Here is a 21552-nt window from a genome sequence, read left to right on the forward strand (position 1 = left end):
CATGTCACAATTCCACAGTGGTAAAAACATATATGCAAACTATTAATGCAATCATCTATGTTTCCAAAGGGGCTAGATAATCTAGACTTGTATGACATGAAACCTAATCGGGTAGCGTTCAGTGCAGAAGAAATTAAGGATGTCATCTGGGTGACTAAGACTACTATGTTTTCCTGTCCCTCCCTTCTTGCTTTGGGGTCCCCGACTCTGCCCTGTGTACTGTTTCTCTGTACACCCATCGTTGGCACTGACCATTTCTCGATACCCCAATTGGTTTTTGTCACTTTATCAATATTTAGTACTATACTCTCTCTATACCCTGTCTTTGTGAACGCTCTCTTTTCATGTCAGTCTTCCTGTGACCCTTTTCCTTATGGCCCATGTCTGTTAGTACTCCCTGCCTGCCCCCTACCTATCTGTAACCCTTGGCACCTCTATCTTTCTGTATAGTGTGTATGTATCACATGTCTCTTGGTATGCCAGTCTTTCCTTAATATGCAGCCCCATAAACTCGTTACTGCTGCAGTCATCCAAAACATGAGCTCTTTTTCCAGTTCCCTTCTCCTCTACATTCTTTTGCCCTTCTATTTGCTTTCCTGAGGTCCATACCAAATTATACCTGTCAGACTGGATTGGGGCAGTAGCAGCTTTATATCCCAGAACTTTACATGCAGAGTATAGTGATTAATAAGCATTAGAGAGCAAGCTGTTGTTCATGTAGCTGGCGCCATTGCACTCCTTTGTGCCACCTTAGGTTTGTAGCTACAGAATGCAGGGATGAGCTTATTTAAGTACTTCACTCTTTTCAGTACTACCTTACTTTTTTGGCAAAACAAAAATACTTATAGCTGTGCCTTTGAGGGACCTTAAGCACTGCAGTCATTGCAGCAGACAGCTCGCTATTGTGGACTCTGAAGGTTCATCCCTAAATTATTTGAGGGGTTCATGATCATGCCATCGATAGCAGTACTTGCTGAGTTCTGTGCAGCTGCACTGAAGGACCTAAAAAAACATCACCCTCTTCTGGTATACACAACGCATATCTAAAATCAGTAGAGGTCGCACGTCGGTGCTAGAACCAGCCTTGGTGCATTTGCACAAAAAGTATAAGAAGAGGGGCAAGATAGATTAGGTTCATCCTTTTTGGGTCTAATGATCACATTTGTAAATGTAGTTCGACCTTTGGGGCACAGCGAAACAGATCCATAGACTTTTCAAATTTTGAACTCAGACAGGTATTCCATTGCTCTGAGTATCTCTAGTTCCAATATTCTGCTATGTTTTTTAATTTATTTTTTACAATTTTCACCCGTGTTCTCTGACCTGTTTTAATTTCGAGAAGCCCCCTGCAGAGTTTCTCACTATTAGGCAGCTATCATTTCTGTAAGTTCTGCAGAATATTTTATTGCACCTAACAAAAACTCAGTATGGATATTGCACACTCTATGTACTTGAGCCATCCACAAGGCAAGTATATTTGAGGCTTTTTCCGAGATCAACCCCTCTCATCTCTGCAACCTTGTCCTTGGCACAGAATCTTCAAGAATGAAGCAATGGAATATTGGCGTGGAACAGACACCATTTCAAACCTTCTTTGTCTGAGCCTTTAGATTCAAACTGCAAAACTAGTAAAAGGGAGATTTTCGTTGTGATGCAAAATCTAGCCTAATCACCTGTGGTGACAGCAGGGTTAGGCAAATAATTCTGACATGTTTATTATCAGCCTAATTCCTGTGATTGTCAGATACCACTACCAGAATCATGAATAGATCAGTCTGCTTAGAGCGCCTGGATATTCTTTTTTTTTTTTTATATATATATACATCTTTTCTCTAGAATCAAACAAGTGCTCAGTTCAGAATAGTTACCACAATAAAGACACAAATTTCTGTTTGTGTCCCAAGGGGAACTGATACAACACATCAGATCATCACATAAACAACACACAGTACCCGCAGTACTTATTGCCCTAAGACCGTGTCTACGTCCGATCCTCCACCCAGCCCAATACCATTGTCTAGACTGGTCTATTTTTTTATGAGTTCACAAGTCTCTGTATGTACTCCATTGGGTCCAGATTTTTTCATATTGTCCAGGGCAGCCCTGGCCCTGATAGACCACTCGTTCCATGCCTGGACATTCTTGTCTGTGCAATTCTTAACTTCACAGTACTGTTCAAGACAAGGTGATGGGTATTCATTTTGGGTGAAGCCCTATTTTCAAGGCCACTGATGAGTTTTTGGACAAATGAGTCAGGAGATGTGAAAGGAACACCCTTGAGTGGCATGTCTCCTACACCTATTAACAAGCTCTTACCAAAATTCCAACATTCCAAAACCAGGCAACTTCCAATAAGGAAACGGTCTGCCACAAATATAATACACCGTTATTTCTTGCAAACCAAACCCCATGGCTCCATTTGTGCAGCACTGCAGCTCTCTTAGATGCATTCCCCAAGATACTTGCTTTCATAGTCAAGAGCAAGCACCATGAATATCTAATAGTTACTGTAAAGCCTCAACACTATTAGTACAAATGTTTACAGATCAGATATTTTGGCTTCAAGACGTCTGTACTTTATTCCTTCATGGACAACTGCTTGATCAGGGCTCAGTGTTTAGTTGAGTCTGGTTAGTCTTTGCAATTCATGCAGCGAAATCACCATGGCAAGTCCAAAGACTTCTGGCCTCAAAACTACAAGAATGTATGTGTTCCCATTGGCAAGAATGGTAACTGCATGGCATATGGTTCTCTGCGGACCTCATATGGCAAAATCAAATACATCAACAAAAATCCCAACAAAACTACCTTGTACTTAAATCCCTTTTGGTTGTGAGCTTAGTAAACAAGTTTTTTGAAAAGGTCTCATTTTCAGACAACTTTGATCATCCATTTTGCACATTATGGCTAGGTGTTTGCTGTAAGGAACATCAGACCTCTGGCCTTTAAACGTCTCAAGATTATCCATACCAGCTATCTGTACGTCAGGGCACTTTTTTGTTTCACATTTTTACTTTGCTCGGGGGTGGGGGTGAGTTGTTGAAGTCATATGTTCTGTGATCACACAAAGGGGTATGGGTGCACACTCCTTTTTAGTCCCTTTCCCAGCTCGTATCTCCGTTTTTAGAACTGATCCCGCCACATTGTTCCTGTTGTATCCCATCTTGAATGGAAGGAGAATACAGAAGCAGAGACTCTAAGCAGACTCTTATCCTCCCCACAGATGAGAAATCAGACATAGACAAATAAAAAAAAATTCGAAACCTTGGTGCTTTTCTCAACCATATCTTTTTGTCTTCAAAAACAACTGATATTGTCCTAGGTTTGTCTCATTATTGGCAATAGGAGGATAATCTTTTAAAGGATACTACACCTTCGTAAAATTTCCGAATTTGAAAGCCTGGTTCACAAACCACTAGTCTTTTTTTGGGTCTGTTGGAGACAAAGAGGGTTTCTTCAGAAGGAGTTTTATCATTGCTGTCTTCTACTCATCACTGAATCCTACCTTGCCTAAGCGAAAGGTCAAAAAGTGCTGTTATTTCATTTACCAAAATCGGAGCTAGTTGCTTCATAACGTTGGCTGGGTTTGTGGCGGAGGGGAACAGGAAAGTGTAGCATTATTCAAAGCATCAATAACTTCCTCTGTTGCAATTTTGCTGAAAGAAATATTCAATGTTGCCAGGTCCTTATTGTTGCCTTGAGGGGCCGCAATTGTTATTGTACCCTTAATTGACCGTAAAACTCAGTAAAGTCAACTTTAAAATTTCTACTGACTTTTTTAACTATTACTTGACTCCGCAGAAATCATACGACCTTTCTCAACAGATATGATGATATATTTTAGCTGAAAAATGTGCGTAGTTATAACAGCTTATATAGGGTGACCAGATTTTGAGGAGCAAAAACCGGGACAGGTCAGACATAAAAGAAGGACTAACGACTTTACACTCACTTTTATAGCTGACCTGTCCCGTTTTTTTGCGTAGCTTTGTGAATGTGTGCCTATAGAAGTGTGTGTTTACATATACACACACACACATCACACATCACACATTTACAAGACTATACATATAAAATTAGCTATGGCTCCCACCCTGCACCCCACACCCACCTCTCTCTGCCCCCCACTCCTGTTCTCTCTGCTGGGAGCAGACAGGGATCTGTGTTGCCGGACAGTAACAGATAAAATACTTTAATTATTGCATACTCTGTAGGCGTCTGTTAAAGGAGAGCATACCTTGAATTTATGCTTCACTAGATAATATGACCTTTGTCTCAAAAACCGGGACATTTATGTAATAATTTGACCTTTGTCCCAAAAAACGGGACATTTGTTTAAAATTAAGAGAAGCGTTGGGACACCGGGACAGTCCTCTAAAAACCGGAACTGTCTGTGGAAATCCGGGATGTCTGGTCACACTAAGCTTACAGCATCTTCCTCCTGCCATCACACATCCAGTTCATCAGTGGGATTTGTAACTTGTTCTAGCTAATCTCATTGATAAACCGTTTAAGTCTATGCTTTTTTGCTAAATTACTTTTCCCGAATTGTATAAAATATTTTCTGGTTGAATTTACTGGTCTCAGAAGAATAGTCAAACTTACTTAGCTATGTCATGGTTGTCTTTCACAGAGTAAAGGTGGTCCTTCAAACAGTTCATTAATTAATTCTGAACGTTCCAATGAAATTTAATTTAAAGCGTTAAATATGTTTTTGTGTGTTCCCAAAAAAACAATAAATTTGAACATTTACAGCGCATTGATTTATAATTTTTTTGGGGGGAAATAGAAAACTATTTTCAGCTTTGCGACCATATTGTGGTGGATTTACCTCATGAAAACCTAGAATTTTATTCAACCATTGTGGTTGATAGTTTACATTGGAAATTAAGTAAGTAAAGTAGTTCAGGCACCTCAGAGACTGATCATTTTATTTGAGTAAAGACAGAATTATTCACCTGTACCCACTGTCGACACTTATATAAAAAATAAACCTAGAGCAGCTTCTTGAAGGGATTCAGCAATTAGCATGTCAACTCTACATAACCTGTTAGCAAATCAAATTCAGAATTACCGCTTTGGCTATTCTAGTTCTTTTGGCCTTTGCTTTCCCCCTTCAAGCATCCTGTTCTCCATATCCTAAAAAGGTACATCATTATCATGTCCAATAAAACACGGAGAACAGAGTGGCGAAGGTGGGTGATCAACATGTTGGGAGGGGTTGTGCAAAAGGATACCCACTTTAAAAATTGTAGCTTTATTTGTAGACGCTCCAGTTGGTCTAGCCTGCCAGCAGGCAATTCCCAGCCAGTTTTAAGGAGTGAGGTGAAGGATAAACGGTACTGAAATTACTATTACCATTACTATTCGTGTCTGCCGGCAGTTGCTGCTTGTCCAGTAATATTTCTTGTTAGGCTCAGATCATAGGTATTTGTGTAAAATACTCCTGTAATTCCTGGATCCTAACCTGTGCATAATGAAAATGATTGTTAGAATACTTTTTTTTATTTCTGTACATAACTATTATGATTTCTACAACAGTTGCACATTTATTTTAAAACAATGTCACAAAGGAACCTTGTATCAGATGTGCATTTGCTGTTTATGCAGAATTTCACACTAGGATTGTGCAGTTGTTTTAGGGATGTTAAGTATTCCTTTGATTACTTCACATTTAGTCATCATATAAAAGATAGATTTTTTGAGCTGTATTATTTGCTATTATCCCCTCTTGTGAATTTGAATAAATTTACATGAAATAGTGTTACTTGTAATCTTTAGGCTCTTAGTTGATGGGACTTTGATTGCTTCAGATTACTTGTTTTAAAATCCTGATGGCCATACTCCAGGGTTGTAAGTAGTAGTCCCCTCAAGGGACGCCCCGTTTAATACTTTCAAGAAGAAATATGAGCCAATAAAAAAAAAAGAGAGTAACGGCTGTTCAACTTCTTGCTGTCTTTAATGCTCTACCACGAAATGTTTCTCTTTTTCTCTGATGCTTTGTTGCTTCATTCATCCGTCGAACATGCGTTAAACCCTTGTTATCCTTTACATATAATCTGTTGTAAACCGAAACTTGAAAAGGTATGTCTTAAAATATAGACGTTCATTGTGTCTTATTTTATCACAGGTGCCGGAGAGAACTTGGAAAACACGATGGCTGCCTTTCGCCAGTGAGTACAGAACACCTATATGTAACGGTTATGTGGTTTGAAGTCATCCTAATGAAATAAGATAATGTGCCTCCTCACTTGCCCTGGAATATACTGAAGTTTGCAAACCAGAGGAGGGCTGTTCTGTTGGAGTTTGACACTTCGGTGCATGTTGTGCTGGCTCCAGTCAGAATGGGTGTGGATTCTAATTCTAATCCTCTTTGCTTGTCATGGACCTGAGATCAAGAGACCACGCCTTCAAGAAACGTGGCTTCTTTGTGGCAGTGTCTTAAGGGAGGCAACAGACGTTAGCTGGTGCAAAATGCACGTTGAGTGTTACTCCAAGTTATTCGCCTTACATCAGATCAACGTATAATACTCCCCCACCCATCCTGGCACGCACTTGCGTCTACTATGATATACATGTGAGTATATTATTCTACTCATGTGGAGGTGAAAGTGTAAAATATAATCCACTATATAAAATCTAAAACAAAGTTCTTTACTTGAGTCCCGCAAAAAAAGATTGACGGCAAAAGAAGTGTGGTAAAGCGCGGTTCTGGGAAAGAAACCTAACCTTATGAAAGCCTCCATGGGTGTGTTAGTCTGTGCCGTCACTTGTGGTTGGAGACCTGACTGCAGTATCCTTTGTGATGCTTGGCATAGTAAGAGGGACAGCAACATCAGAAACTGGGTAGTTGTTTCTTTGGGTTTGAATGTTAGCTGTTGTTGGGACCACTGGACTTATGTGATGATGGATGGGCAAATTATAAGTCAAGGTTGTCAAAATTATGTGGCAAAACAGGAAATTATGTGGCACAGACTGTGACAGTATTATTTCGTTATTGTTCAACACTTTTGAATAATGTCAGGGCACAGATGCACCTCATTAGTATGATTTTAACAACTGAATACAGTATAAGAAACTGAAATGCCATCAATTAACCTTTAGAAAGCGTTTTGTACTCTGCAGAACCACGTTTTGGGTATTAATAAGTAACTTTTGATCCACTTGATCTAGAAGCAAACGTTTGTGGCTGCAAATTAAGAAGCAGAGAATGGACTGTGTGACAAATTAGACACATCCATAAATATGCAGAAAACGTCACAACTGCAGTGCCACATAATTACAGTGGTCCTAGCTATTATCGCTTGAAACTTTCCCTCTCTTCTTCATTGTTCTTTTTGTTGTCCTGGTGCATTTCTGCTTTTGCGGTGGGACAGATGCTAAAAGTGGTTCATCTAGTGAAGACATGGAACTGGCATTCATAGCTGATTAGAGCCCTGGTGGTCTGTGTCTCACTTTCTCGTTCACTACTTCTTTCTCACCCTCATACTCTCGCATCTGGATGGTGACTGTGCTGTACTCCATTGTCTCCCTGACTCCACACTGGTAGCTCCTAATGGCATGCTTCTTGCAACTGCACGCTTCATCGAAGGTCTGTAGAAAAATGACACCCCTCCCCCCCTTGATGAAAGTTCACTGGCTGCTTTTGCCATTCTGCACCATCTTCAAAACCAGTTACATCATGTACAAACCCATTGCTACCCACATCCCTGTAGATCTGGTTGACTAGCTCAGCATCTCCGTTAGCTCTCAATACACTCACAGCCAGGACACCATCAGACTGGAGACAAAGAAATGTGAAAAAAACGACAGGCCTTTTCCAACGCTGCACCCAGGACCTTAACCAACAGTTCCATATTCATCAAGATATCTTCAAACATTCTTCAGTTTAGGAACAGCTGAAGACACCTCTCTTAAAACAACACTACAATATGATGCATTAACAGTTCACTTTCACTGCCCGTATTCTTTTAATTGGGCTAGTTTCCAAACCATCAAATGTGCGGACACAGACCCTCAGCTTTAAATGTTTGTGTATTTACGCCCTACAAGCAGCTGTCTGTCAGAATGGTCAGATTAGAAGCATAGACACAAGTGCTGGCGAATAGAAAGTCATGCTGTGTGTAGAGGACATTCTTCGGACATTTCAATCACCTGAAGTCTCCATCCTGAAACGTATAAAAACCTTAGCACGAATCTCAGATTTCACTGTGTATAAAGTCAACTGGGACAGAAAAAGTGGTACCTGTGATGAGTATTAATACCTGTGTGAATCTGGATAACAACCATTTTATCTACGTACCTAAGAACTTTAAATATTTAGCATCAAGAGTAACCACGGCCTAGATGACATAATCCAGGAAAACATTAGTACTACATCTCTTAAAGAGACCATGTCGTGGATGAAGTTATTGCTAGCTCTGTGGGGCAATGTCCAAACAATAAAAATGGTAATTGCACCTATGTATATCTGTGTCTTACAACTGCAGATACCCTTAAAACGTCTGAATGACCTCAGTACTGAATCTGAAAGTTCCTGTGGGCTGTCAGAATATCACTATGAAGGCCTCGAAATAATACATATCTAAAACGAGTGGAGGAATTCGTCTGTCATGCATGGACATCTACTACTGAGGACCCCACCTGTAGCAATTGGCATACTTATTTCCAAAAGTGGCATCTAAACCCACATGTTTCATCATAGAGGACCAATTGCTATAAAATAGCAAGGGTCTGGCAATATTGTACAGCAGGGATAGAATAGTTTACAAACCACTAATACTTCACTCCATTTTGACCACTGGCACCCCAGATACCAGGAAATGAAATATTGCAAATTGTTCCATATCGAGGCACCTATGTGGAAAAACCCAAAGGGGCTCTTCTCCCAAGAAACCAATAGCATGGTGACATAGATCATCCAGACAGGTGAAATGTGAGACATGGGTTCTCTGAAGTGGATTTGATCCTTTCCCAATTTGCAGTCTGTCACTCAACCAATAGACTGTCTTGAGTGGAGGTTTGAAACTCCATCATGCACGATCCCTGCATCTCTGATTCAAACCTTCCTATTAACCTGCATCAGAGGGGAGCAATCTTAGAATTGTAAAGATCACTAATACCTGAGCTTTACTGCAAACAAGTCAATGTCTCTTGTTAGTAGAATTTGATAAGAACAAGTGGTCTATATCACTCGTGCGTGGCAATTGCCTAGGAGAACTCTGACTTCATTTAAGATAATTTTATATTCCTTCGAACTGGCACTGGGGCACTTTATGCTTGAAAAAAGCAGGCGTCTAAACTAATTCAAATATTCAAACTGTTTGCACTGCCACCAGTCGACATGAGACATTATGCACATCATGGGTAAAGGAGTTATGGACTATGGTTTCGGTTGACAGATGTCAGTTAGAACTTTAAAAATGATGGTTTGCTGGCTTTGTATTATATATTTGTTTGCAATTAAACAATGGGCAATCACTGGTGGCTAAAGTGTAAATGCTGAGGACTGAAAGTCTGCATTGATTCTGAAGGACCAGGACTCACTGGAATACATTATGAGAATAGCCTTCTATGAAAGGATGAAACACGGACTACAAATCAAAGCTCAGATCTTCGATTGAATATGGGATCCCTTTCTTGATTTTCACCAAGGAAGCTCTCATGGCTCACAGTCCTCTTATCGTACCCACCAAGTTCCTGTTGACCTGACAGATATTGCAGGAACCATTCATCAATTCACTAATAATATTGTATCCTTTTGATGCAACAGGAAATATTTGTATGCAGCGATCCCCTTTTTTTTTTTTACTCCTGTCACCCACCTTCCCAAACCCTCCACAGTTCTCCCTCTTGTTCTTCCTTCCTCCCCTTCTCCTTCCCTATCCTTTAGAAAGATGTCCTCATGATTTATCCCTCTTCATATACTTCCCCAATGTTATGCTTCCAGACCTAAGGTGGACACCCAAATTACCTCTCTTTGCTGAAACAAGTCAAACCTCTGGAGTGGCCCCATTGGTGTGTTTGATTACACCACTTCTTCTATGTTGTCACTTTATATATTCTACATTACTTCACTCATGCCAAATATGTTTGTACTTTAATGTGAGGGTGCATAATTTAGGTCATGTTTGAAAATTGGCAATAAAAACTGTTTAAAAGAAACACTTTCACTTCTTCACGGTTAATCATTTCTTCCAGAAGATCACAGTATGCACCAGTACTCTCAGGAGGCTTTGATGTGTAGAGAGAGGTTGTTCCATGTCTTGGGTGTGATGTAAGAGAATGTGCAACCTCCAGTTTTGATTGTGTGGATACAGCAAATATGTGTAAGTGGGAGTGAGGCAGAGCATAGGTGTTTAGTGGGTTGGTAAAAATTGATGTGGCTGGTCAGGTATTCTGGTCCTGTGTTGTGTAGGGATTGATATGTTTGTGTGAGAAGTTTGAATTGGCTGTGCTAGTGAATGGGGAGCCAGTGAAGCTTCCTGAGGTGTGGTGTGGTGTGATGAGGGTGCGGCATGGAAGATTGAGTACGAGTCTTACAGCGGTGTTCTGGATGGTCCGGAGTCTGTGTAAGAGTCGTTTGGAGATTCTGACGTGGAGAGTGTTGCCATAGTCCATCCTGCTGTTGATGAGTGTTTATGTGACAGTCCATCTGGTGTTCTGATGCCACCATTTGAAGATTTTGTGCAGCATGCGTAGATTATGGAAGCAGAAGGTGCACACTGCATTGACTTGAGCTGTCATGTTGAGCTTGTTGTCCAGGATGATCCCTAGATTTTTTGTATGGTCTGTGGGTGTGGGTGTTGGTCTTAGCTCCCGTGGCCACCAGGTGTATTCCCATGGGGAGATCTTGTTGCGGAAGACCAGTACTTCCATCTTGTCACAGTTGCGCTGCAGGCAGTTGATTCCAACCCAGTCTGCTATCCTGGTAATGCAGTTGGAGAAGTTACTTCTGGTGGTGGTTATTTTGTCCGTCAGGGAGAGGAAGAGATGGGTGTCATTGGCGTGGATTATGACGGTGAGGTCTTGTGATTGGATTATGTTGGCGAGCGGTGTCATGTGTATGTTGAAGAGGATGGGAATGAGGGATGATCCCTGTGGGTCCCTGCATATCAATTTCTTGGTCTCGGTTGAGAAGGGTGGCAGCCTGACCCTTTTGGTTCTTACTGTGGGGAAGGAACAGATCCATTTAAGAGCAGATCTTTGTATGCCAATCTTGTGGAGCTTTCTGATGAGGATATTATGGGAGACAGTGTTGAAGGACACAGAGAGGTCGAACAGGCTGTTTCTCCTTGGTCCAGGATGATTCAAATGTCATTGGTGGCCCCAATGAGTGCTGTTTCGGTGCTGGGGTTCTTTCTGAATCCTGATTGAGTGTTTTCTAGTAGATGGTGAAGTTCGAGGTGGGTTGTGAGTTGCTTGTTGACGGCCTTATGAATCACTTTGGCTGGATTGGGAAGCAAGGAGATGGGTCGGAAGTTTCTCACTTGATTGGGGTCGGCTGTAGACTTCTTGAGGAGAGCGTTGATTTCTGAAAGTTTCCATTCATCTGGTAAACTGACGGATCTGATGGAGGTGTTGATGATGCAGGTCAGGGTGGTGCTGTTTGGTGATGTTCCCAGATTGTAGATCTGGTGGCGGCATGGGTCTTTTGGATCCCCTGAAGCGAACGTCTGCATGATTGCCGCTGTGTCGTTTCTGGTGAGGATTGCCTATTCAATCAGGTGGTCATCTTAGTTGGAGGTGGATGAGTTAGCAACAAGTTCCCTAGGCTTTGGTTTGTGGGCAAAGTTGCTGTAGATGTTTGAGATATTGCTGTGGAAAAAGTTGGATAGCTTGTCACAGAGTTGGTGGAAGGCAGTGCTAATGGTGACAGTGGCTGAGGACAAGGTGAAATCCTTGATGATCGAGAAGATCTCCTTGCAGCTGTTGGAGCTTCCATCAGTGCGGTCCACTAGTGCTTTTTTCTTGATGTCTTGTATTTGCTGGTGATAGTGTCTGAGTGCCATCTTGTAGGTAGTTCTCTATTTCCTTTCTAGCTGTTTACAGTTTTGTTTGGTGTCTCTGAGGTCTTCTGCTTACCAGCCGGCCTGCTTGCGTGATCTACTATTCTTGTTGGGTTTGATGTATGAGGGAGTTCGTGCAGTTCTTGATCCAGTGGTTGAAGTTGTTGATGTCCTTGTTGAGGTTGTCTGTGGGGCTAGGTTGATCCATGCTGAGGGTGCTGAGCCAGTCTGCTTCTGTGATTTTGCTCCAGGTGTGGCTTGGAATTCTGAACCTGGTAGGGGTGTTGACTTGAGTTGTGTTGATTTGGAAGTGGATGATGGGGTGGTCGGTCCATATGAGCGTTTTGGTTGAACTGTATTTGATGCTGTCACTTGTGGTGAAGACTGGGTCTAGTGTGTGTCTTACAGTGTGTGTTGGTTCTGCAACAAGTTGCGTGAGTCTAATGTTGCTCAAGCTGAGGTCACCAAGGAAAATGTAGGCTCTGGAGTTAATGGTGAGTGGAGTCATGAAGTTGGTAATGAGGTTGGTAAAGGTGGCTTGTGGTCTGGGTGGTTTGCAGGCTAGGGTTACATTGAGTGTGATGTTTTCTGGGATTTGCAGCTCGAAGTGCAGGTGTTCCATGAATGGGGTGGTGTTCTCTGTGGATGGTGTGCATTTGATGTATTCCTTGTAGGTGATAGTGAGTTCTGGCTGGTGAAGGCAGTTCTGTCGAATTATCTTGTAGTCCGCTGGGATTGCTGTGACAAGATGCATCACTACTCAGCAAATACCATATTTTGGTTGTGGGTTCCGAGTCTGTAACCAGATGCATTCCTTCTACAGAATTACTTATTGGCATCCTCCCTCTATGTCTCCTTACACATCAAAGAGACTAGTCAATTGGGATGCCACCACTCCTAGATGGAAAAACACAGACCTAAGAATGTGTGGTGTATGTTGGCTTCCTTGGGTCTCTCTGATTTCTTTGGGTTGCACCATCACTGCTCCTGGGTTTTTCTCAGGTGCCTGTATGTATGGTGTCCACTGATTTCCCTGAGTTGCTCTTCTGCCACTGATGGTTGTACTCCTTATAATAGCTACATTAGTATTCAATTGATGTGCTGTAACTGTTTTACTTCATAGTTACAAATAGAGACAAATAAAGACTCCTGCAAAAGAGTTTTAAAATTATTACAGAATCAATAAAAATTCTATAATGTTTGCCCCTGAGCTTGCCCTTGACACTCTACCTCAATTACAGGAGAAACTTTATTCTGCACTGAATGGTTCCAATGTAGCCACCATCACCAATATTGATGTGGAAAAAATTATGCAATACATAATTTCAGGTTCCCCTCAGGACCTCTGTCCCCATCATATAATTTTGTTGAATCTTCTTATTTTAGTGCTCGTCTGACAGGTGTCTATTGTCTTTTTCTTCATACTGCTATTTTTCATTCTGCGTGCAAAAAATGCCAATGTGCTTCTCCTCTCATTTGCAGACCCATCGGTTTTATCCAATTTCTGACTCATCTCTTTCTTGACTTTTCTGGCCAAAAGTTTTGAAAAGCCTATTAATCTCCAGTTATCTTTTTACTTAGAGCAAAATAATTTCTTGAATCTTCGACAGTCAGGTTTTTGCGCTGCTGACAGTACTGAAACTGCAGTTAATGTTTGTTTTCTGTTAGGGTTCAAATTGTATGTGTTCTCAGTGGAACTGTCATTATGTGTACAAGCATTCTCTTATCTCAAGTACTCATGTACCACCATTCAAAAGTTCTAGGTAAATTTCCTGTTTTACATTGGAAGCATAATCTTTGCACAAGCTCTCTCTATCCAATGCAGCAGCTCATTTTATGTGTAATTTACAACCTGTCAAGTTTACTCTTGTATAATTTACTTGATGACATGACAAAGAATTATGATAACAGTATAAAAAATTGTCAAAAAATGCTTTGAGGCTGCAAAAAAAACCAATACAAATTATTTGAAAAACAAATTAGGTTAAGCTTGGATGAAGGCAGACCTATGCCCCTCATCCTCCTTGACTTCTTGGTACCCTTCAACACGATGTCTCATGCTATGTTGATTTAAAGACTGCATAAAATTGGCTTATTTTCCAGGGCCCTTGTTTGGTTTCAGTCTTTTCTCTCTGAAAGATCTCAGTCCATCCTTCTCTCCCCTTTCAAGTCAGACTCTGTCTCCATATCTGGTGGTGTTCCACAGGGGTCTTCTTGCAAACCCACACTTTTTGATATCTGCTTGGCCCTTGTTGCTGCTATCGGCAGAGTCAGGCTTCGATATTATATCACATGCTGATGAAACTGAAAATATCAATTTCTAACGAAATTGTAGCAATAAGAAGTACATTCCTGGATTGTTTTAGCAGTGTAACCAGGTGAATGAAGAATAGGTACCTTAAATTGAATGGTGATAAGACTAAGATCCTCTTTTTTGGCAAATCTAATTCCATTGGGTATGCAAATGGGTGGCCCGGTAGCTTGACTCTGCCCACATACCTAAGAAGGTAGCAAGAAACTTGGCAGTATGGTAGACAATACCTTATCTATGAAGGAACATATTGCTGCAGTGTATGGGGCCTTCACATGTTGCGCAAAATGTTTTCTTGGGTCCCATTACAATGTCGAAAGACGGTCACACAGCCCTTATCACAAGCCTGCTGGACTATAGGAATACTCTGTATGTAGGTTTCGCAGAATATCTTTTAACACACCTTCAAACTATATAAAACGCCACTATATGGTTGATGTGCAGTCTTACAACTGGAGCTGTGTCCATTCCTACTTTTAAAGCCCTTCACTGGCTTCCAGTCTCTTAGCATGTAATTTTTAAGCTCTTGTGCCACACCCATCTGGTCCTTTACTCGGCAGGTTCTTATTACCACTGCAACAAAGATTCTTTCTACAGATCGCTCAGAGCTCTAACATCTGATAAAGATTACATTGTCAAAAACCACCAAATCCATCTTGCTAGCACTGGGGGAACTCTTTTTCTCATCTGGCGGCCCTCCACTGGCATACTTTTCCTTCTGATCTTTTCATGAGTCAGACTTCTAATTGCTTCTAGTTTTAAAGTCACTTAAAACATGAGTGTTCTAACTCCCTCCATTTCACTCTATTGAGGATTCCTTTTTAAATTTTGCATGCATAGTGCTTGTGCGGTGCTTAATAAAGTCTTTCTGTTTCTAAAAAAAAAAATTAATTTCTTTAAATGAACTTAGAACCCACCCCTACTTCACTCCTTACTTAATTGAACTTCCCATTTGTTCATTCCAACATCACTCCAACGTTGCTTGAATTTACTTGCTTTTTATTGGCTAGCAGGTTACTACCTGCTCTTCTGTTCTGCTTTCTGTTCTGTTTTTGCCATCACATGGAGCGTGGCCGAAGTATACCTTCTGGTTTTTCGAGATTGGTTACTTGTTAGTGTCCTTCCACTGGTTACTCTCTTTTGTTTTTTTTTTTCATACAGAATGCGCACTTTATGCAAGAGTATGTTTTTTACACTGTGTTTTTTTTCCCAAAGGCTGCTCACTTGTGTGTGTTTTTGATTCTATGGAGCATCCACAAAGTACAAAGCATTCCAGCCTTTTCCTATTGTTGGACTTTTTTGCTTATGCAGGGTCATCCCCAATCTTTTTGCCTCCTGTCTCCTATTTTTTCTGACCTGTTGCTGTTGGCTTTTGAACTCTGAGCACTTTACCGCTGCTAACCAGTGCTAAAGTGCATATGCTTTCTGTGTAACATTGTATATAATTGGTTTATCCATGATTGGCATATTTGATTTACTAGTAAGTCCCTAGTAAAGTGCACTAGAGGTGCCAGGGCCTGTAAATCAAATGCTACTAGTGGGCCTGCAGCACTGGTTGTGCCACCCACATGAGTAACTCTGTAATCATGTCTCAGACCTGCCACTGCAGTGTCTGTGTGTGCAGTTTTAACTGTAAATTCGACTTGGCAAGTGTACCCACTTGCCAGGCCTAAACCTTCCCCTTTCTTACATGTCAGACACCCCTAAGGTGGGCCCTATGTAACCCCAAGGGCATGGTGCAGTGTATGGTTAAGGTAAGACATATAGTAATGTGGTTTCTGATGGATACAACTACCTGTGGATTCCTCACTTCTTGAATTCTCCCCATGTGCCAGCTTTCAACGGAAATCTTCTTCCTAGCTTTCGCACGTCGACGAGGACGTCACAATTGCCCATGCGACGCCGTCTGACGTCATACAGGCAATAAGAGGTCCTCGCCTACGTGCCGACGTCAGTTCCCTTTCTTCCGTGCCATTCTAACGACTGTTATTTTTCGAGGGAGCTACTGTTTCTACTCTGCGTAGTTACAGTTACTGTTTCTTTCTTCGAGAGAGAAAGCATGTCTCAAAGAAAGTCGGGTTTTAAGCCCTGCAATGAGTGCGGAGGCAAAATGTCGGTGACGGACCCACATACAGACTGTTTGTGATGTCTCCGCTCCGACCACCACGTTGACAAATGTGACTCTTGTCAACGGATGAACATTAAGAGGTAAAGCTCTTTTTGTCGAAGTCCAAGAAGAAAGAGAAGCGGCATAGTCGCAAGTCATCTTCTCCGAAGTCCCATCAGCGTCCTCGTGACTCCCGGCGTCGTCGTGAATCTCGGCGCCGGTCGAGTAGGGAGAGATCGCATTCGAGGTCGCCTTCAGCTCGACGCCGTAAAACATGGGAAGTTAGCCATACCATCTCTCTGCAGACGCCTCTTGCATCACCGGCTTCACCAGCTTCGCCGACGTCGCCTTTGAATCCACCATCTGTGTTTGAGGTTCCTTGGCGTCAGGAGTTCTCACCAGCTTCTCAGACGCCGGGGCCGGCGCCGATGTCACCTCGAGCCCGGGCTCCACAGTATCCGGCTTTCCCGGCCCCAGGAGCCGACAGTTCCGCATTTTTAAATGCAATGTTTGTTATCTTTCAACAGATGGCTCCAGGTGGTGGACCGGCTGGCCCTTCGGGTCCATTGGCCTTCAATATGGGTCCTCTGGCTCCGTTACGACCGGCACCTTTCATGCCCTTCCTTCCGATCGGGGGTGTTGGCTCTGCGCCGGTTCCTATGGCGTCAACTTCACAGCCGGTGATGCCGAGTAGATCTGCTGGTCCGGCGCAGGAGCGTTCTCCTATCCATCCTTTGCCTCATACGGCACCGAAGAAGTCCACGGCGCCGATGGATCCGGCGTCAGATGGATCCAAGGATCGGCGTCAGGCTTCGACGTCGGCTGAAGCCATGTCGATGCCTAGAATTGAAGCCAGGTTGCATTCAAGAAGGCTTGCTCTTCGCCTTCTTGAGGAGCAGGAGTATCAGAAGCAGGCATTGGAGGAAGGAGAGCTTGAGGAACCTCTGGGGGATCTCCAGGGTTTAGATACGGCAAGTGGTTTGGATACCTCTCCAGAATGGGACTTAACATCTCCTGGAGAATATACAGAGGAGGCTGCTTCATTCCACTCTGTAATAAAGAAAGCAGCTGATTTTTTGGACCTTCCCTTGCCGGTGTCTGAACCTAAGCCCAATATTTTAACAGAGGTTTTACATCCTGCTTCGACGGTTGCAGAGCCACTTCTGCCATTTAATGAGGCTCTGTTAGATCCAATTCTAGAAATCTGGAAGAAGCCGGTGTCATCTTTGGCAGTTAATAGATCGGTGGCTCACAGATATCGAGTGGCTCCTGGGACCCAGGCTTTTTGTCCAGGCACCCGACCCCAGAGAGCCTGGTGGTTCAGGCTTCATGTTCATCTCGGACTGCCCCAGGTTCTTTTCCGGGTGTGCCTTCAGACAGAGACTCAAAGAAGATGGATCAATCTTCCAAGAAGGCTTTCTCTTCATGCAGCATGGCTTTAAAATCTACTAATGCCACATGTATTTTGGGGAGATACATCTACGCCCTGATGGATGAGATAAAGTCGTCCCATGCTGAGGTGCCTCAGGAGGTGTTGAGTCTGGTCTCCGATGCTCAAGCTGCGGCAACCCAACTGATCCAGTCTGGGCTGGATACTACTGACTCTGTGGCCAGGGCTATGGGCACTGCTTTTGCTACGAGGAGGCAGGCCTGGCTTCGTTCCTCTGGTTTCTCATCGGATGTCCAGTCAGCCCTGCTCGATCTTCTCTTCGATGGGGATAAACTTTTTGGCTTCAAGGCAGACTCTGCCCTAGAGAGATTTAAGGAGAGTAGGGCCACAGCGAAGTCTTTAGGCTTGCAGGCCTCCTCTTCTGTTTCTTCGAGACTCTTCAGAAGATTTAGGGGGTTTGGTTGTGGTTCATCCTCCTCCTTTCGAGGCAGATTTCAACAACAACCCGCCACTGCTCTCTCCTACAGATCGTACAGGGGGAGAGGGAGGGTCCGAACCAGGGGAGCCACCCAGCAGCACTCTGCCTCTTCCTCTTCCTCTGGAGGGGTGCAGCATGGGAAGCAGCCTTAGTCTTCCACCAATTCCTTCTCATACCACTCCTGTAGGGGGGAGGTTATTTAACTTTCTCCGCAAGTGGGAGGATATAACATCAGACTCCTGGGTCACCAGCATTGTGGGGAAAGGCTATGCCCTTCCCTTTCAGGAGTTTCCTCCCTCTATCCCACCCTGCCCTTTCTACTGTTCAGAAGAGCATCTCCTGTTACTAGAACAGGAGGTTCTAGTCCTCCTTTCAAAGGGTGCAGTGGAGTTGGTTCCAGAGCAGGAGAGGGGTCAGGGTTGTTACTCAAGATACTTCCTGATCCCCAAGAAGGATGGTTGTTTGAGGCCAATCCTGGACCTGACGATCTTGAATTGGTTCCTCAAACAGGAAAAGTTCAAGATGCTGACCTTGGCTCAGGTGCTTTTGGCGTTGAACGAAGGAGATTGGAGGGTGTCTGTCGACTTACAGGATGCTTACTTTCACATCCCGATACTCAAGTCGCACAGGAAGTATCTCCGGTTTGTGGTGGGATCGCAGCACTATCAGTTTGCGGTCCTCCCGTTTGGTCTTACTTCTGCACCTCGAGTCTTCACAAAGGTGATGGCGGTGGTTGCAGCAAAGCTCAGAAGGAAGGGGATAGCGGTATTTCCTTATCTGGACGACTGGTTGATCAAAGCCAAGTCTCCGGAGCTCGTGCTGCGTCACCTGCAGTTGACAACCCAGTTGTTGTTCGACCTGGGTTTTTCTGTGAACGTGCCCAATTCTCACCTGGAGCCCTCTAAGCGCCTCTGTTTATAGGGGCAGTACTGGATACAACGTTGAATCGCGCCTTTCCTCCGCCTCAGCGGATTCAGGACATTCAGGCGTTGGTTCCAATGTTTCAAAGTGGAGCGGTCATTCCAGTCCTCCAGGTCCTACGTCTGCCCGGTCTGTTTGCTTCTTGCATTCTGTTGGTCACTCACAGTCGCTGGCACATGAGGGCTCTTCAGTGGTGCCTCCGAAAGCAGTGGTCTCAACACAAAGGAGATCTCGAGGGATCGGTAAAGATCTCCAGGGATGCTGCAGTGGATCTAAGATGGTGGGTTGCGGACAGCAATCTTTCTCAAGGAAGGCCGTTTTCGCAACCTCCGCCGGTGACCACAGTAATAACTGATGGTTCCACTCTAGGGTGGGGAGCTCATCTGGGGGACATGGAGGTCAAAGGTCATTGGTCTCCAGTGGAACAAATGTTTCATATAAATCTGTTGGAGTTGCGGGCAATACGTTTGGCTCTCAAGGCCTTTCTCCCTTCCTTTCGCGGCCATGCGGTTCAGGTCTTGACGGACAATACTACCGCGATGTGGTATATAAACAAACCGGGAGGAGTAGGGTCATACCTTCTCTGCAGACTATGGTCCTGGGCAAGGGACCATCGGATTTGCTTGGTAGCAAACCATCTGACCGGAGTCTTGAACGTGCGTGCAGACAGTCTCAGTCGGCACTTCTCCACCGATCACAAGTGGCGTCTTCTCCCAGATCTAGTCCGACAGATCTTCCAGATGTGGGGAATCCCTTGGGTAGATCTTTTTGCCACTCTGGAGAACTCGCTGTTCTGCAGCCTCCAGTATCCTGTGCAAGGAACGTTGGGGGACACGTTTCAGATGTCCTGGTGCGACCAGTTGCTTTACGCGTTTCCCCCATACCTTTGATTCCTCGGGTTCCGAGGAAAATTTGCCAAGACCGGGCCCAAGTCATCTTAATAGCTCCGGATTGGCCAAGGAAGGTATGGTATTCAGATCTGCTCCAACTCTTTCTGTGCCCACCGCTCCGTCTCCCTCTCAGGGCAGACCTCCTCTCACAATCGCAGGGGCAGGTTTTACACCCCCACCTCCAGAGCCTGCACCTTCATGCCTGGAGATTGAACGTGGCAACCTGAGTTCCTTTTCTCTCCCACCTGAGGTAGTGGATGTTATTTTATCGGCCAGGCGACACTCCACTAAATCTATCTATGCTAGCAGGTGGGCTAAATTTGTGTGTTGGTGTGGAGAAAGACAAATTGATCCCTTACGTGCCCACTTATCAGATGTCTTGTCTTTTGCTTTGTCCCTGGCACAGAGGGGTTGTGCAGTGGCTACAGTCAAGGGCTATTTGTCGGCCCTGTCAGCCTTTCTGTGTCTTCCAGACCAACCTTCCTTATTTAAATCACCTTTAGTATTAAGATTTTTAAAAGGTCTCAGTCATAAATTTCCTCCCACTCCTTTCATTATGCCTCAGTGGGATTTAAATCTAGTCTTCACATTTCTTATGGGCTCACCGTTTGAGCCAATGCATTCTTGCCCCATAAGGTTATTGGTTTTGAAGGCTATTTTCCTTGTTGCAATTACTTCAGCTAGAAGAGTGAGTGAGCTTCAGGCTCTTTCTGTTAAGCTACCGTATACATCCTTCTATGTAGATAAGGTGGTGTTGAGGACCAAGGCTGCTTTCTTGCCGAAGGTTGTTTCACCCTTCCATATGGGTCAGACTATTACTCTCTCCTCTTTTTATCCTCCACCTCATCCTTCGAAAGAGGAAGAAAGACTACATAGTTTGGTCTCGAGAAGAGCGCTGAGCTTCTTCGTGGACAGAACGAAGGAGTTTAGATTGGAGGATCAACTCTTCATCGGGTACGTGGGAAAGAGGAGAGGAAGGGCAGTCCACAATAGAACACTCTGCAGGTGGGTCATTCTTTGCATTAAGCTGTGTTATTCTCTGGCAAAGAAAGAACCCCCTGATGGAATAAAGAGCATATTCCACCAGAGATAAGTCGGCCTCTTCGGCTTTGGCTAGGGGTGTTCCTGTGGTTGACATCTGCAAGGCCGCAACTTGGTCATTCCTCCACACTTTTGCAAAACATTATTGCTTAGATTCGGAGGGTAGGAGGGATGGCCATTTTGCACGGTCAGTGCTGCAGGATTTCTTGGTTTGACCATTCTGGCACCCTCCACCGAGTGCGGTACTGCTTTGGGACTCTATTCAATAAGTGAGGAATCCACAGGTAGTTGTATCCATCAGAAGAACGAGTTGCTTACCTTCGGTAACGCCTTTTCTGGTGGATACATTAGCTACCTGTGGATTCCTCACGGTCCCTCCCGCCTCCCTGTTGCCTGTCTGGTCTTA

General features: G+C 43.7%; 1 protein-coding gene across 1 annotated transcript in view; it reads left to right on the top strand.

Moving 5' to 3' along the window:
- Positions 1 to 21552, top strand: part of GDPD1 (glycerophosphodiester phosphodiesterase domain containing 1) — a 243155-nt gene that overhangs the window by 65202 nt on the left and 156401 nt on the right. Inside the window, exon 2 of the mRNA XM_069226416.1 lies at positions 6131 to 6173. Coding sequence (XP_069082517.1) covers positions 6131 to 6173 — 43 coding nt within the window. The remainder of the gene's footprint in view (positions 1 to 6130; positions 6174 to 21552) is intronic.

The sequence above is a fragment of the Pleurodeles waltl genome, chromosome 3_1 (assembly GCF_031143425.1).
Source record: "Pleurodeles waltl isolate 20211129_DDA chromosome 3_1, aPleWal1.hap1.20221129, whole genome shotgun sequence".
Classification (NCBI taxonomy): Eukaryota; Metazoa; Chordata; class Amphibia; order Caudata; family Salamandridae; genus Pleurodeles; species Pleurodeles waltl.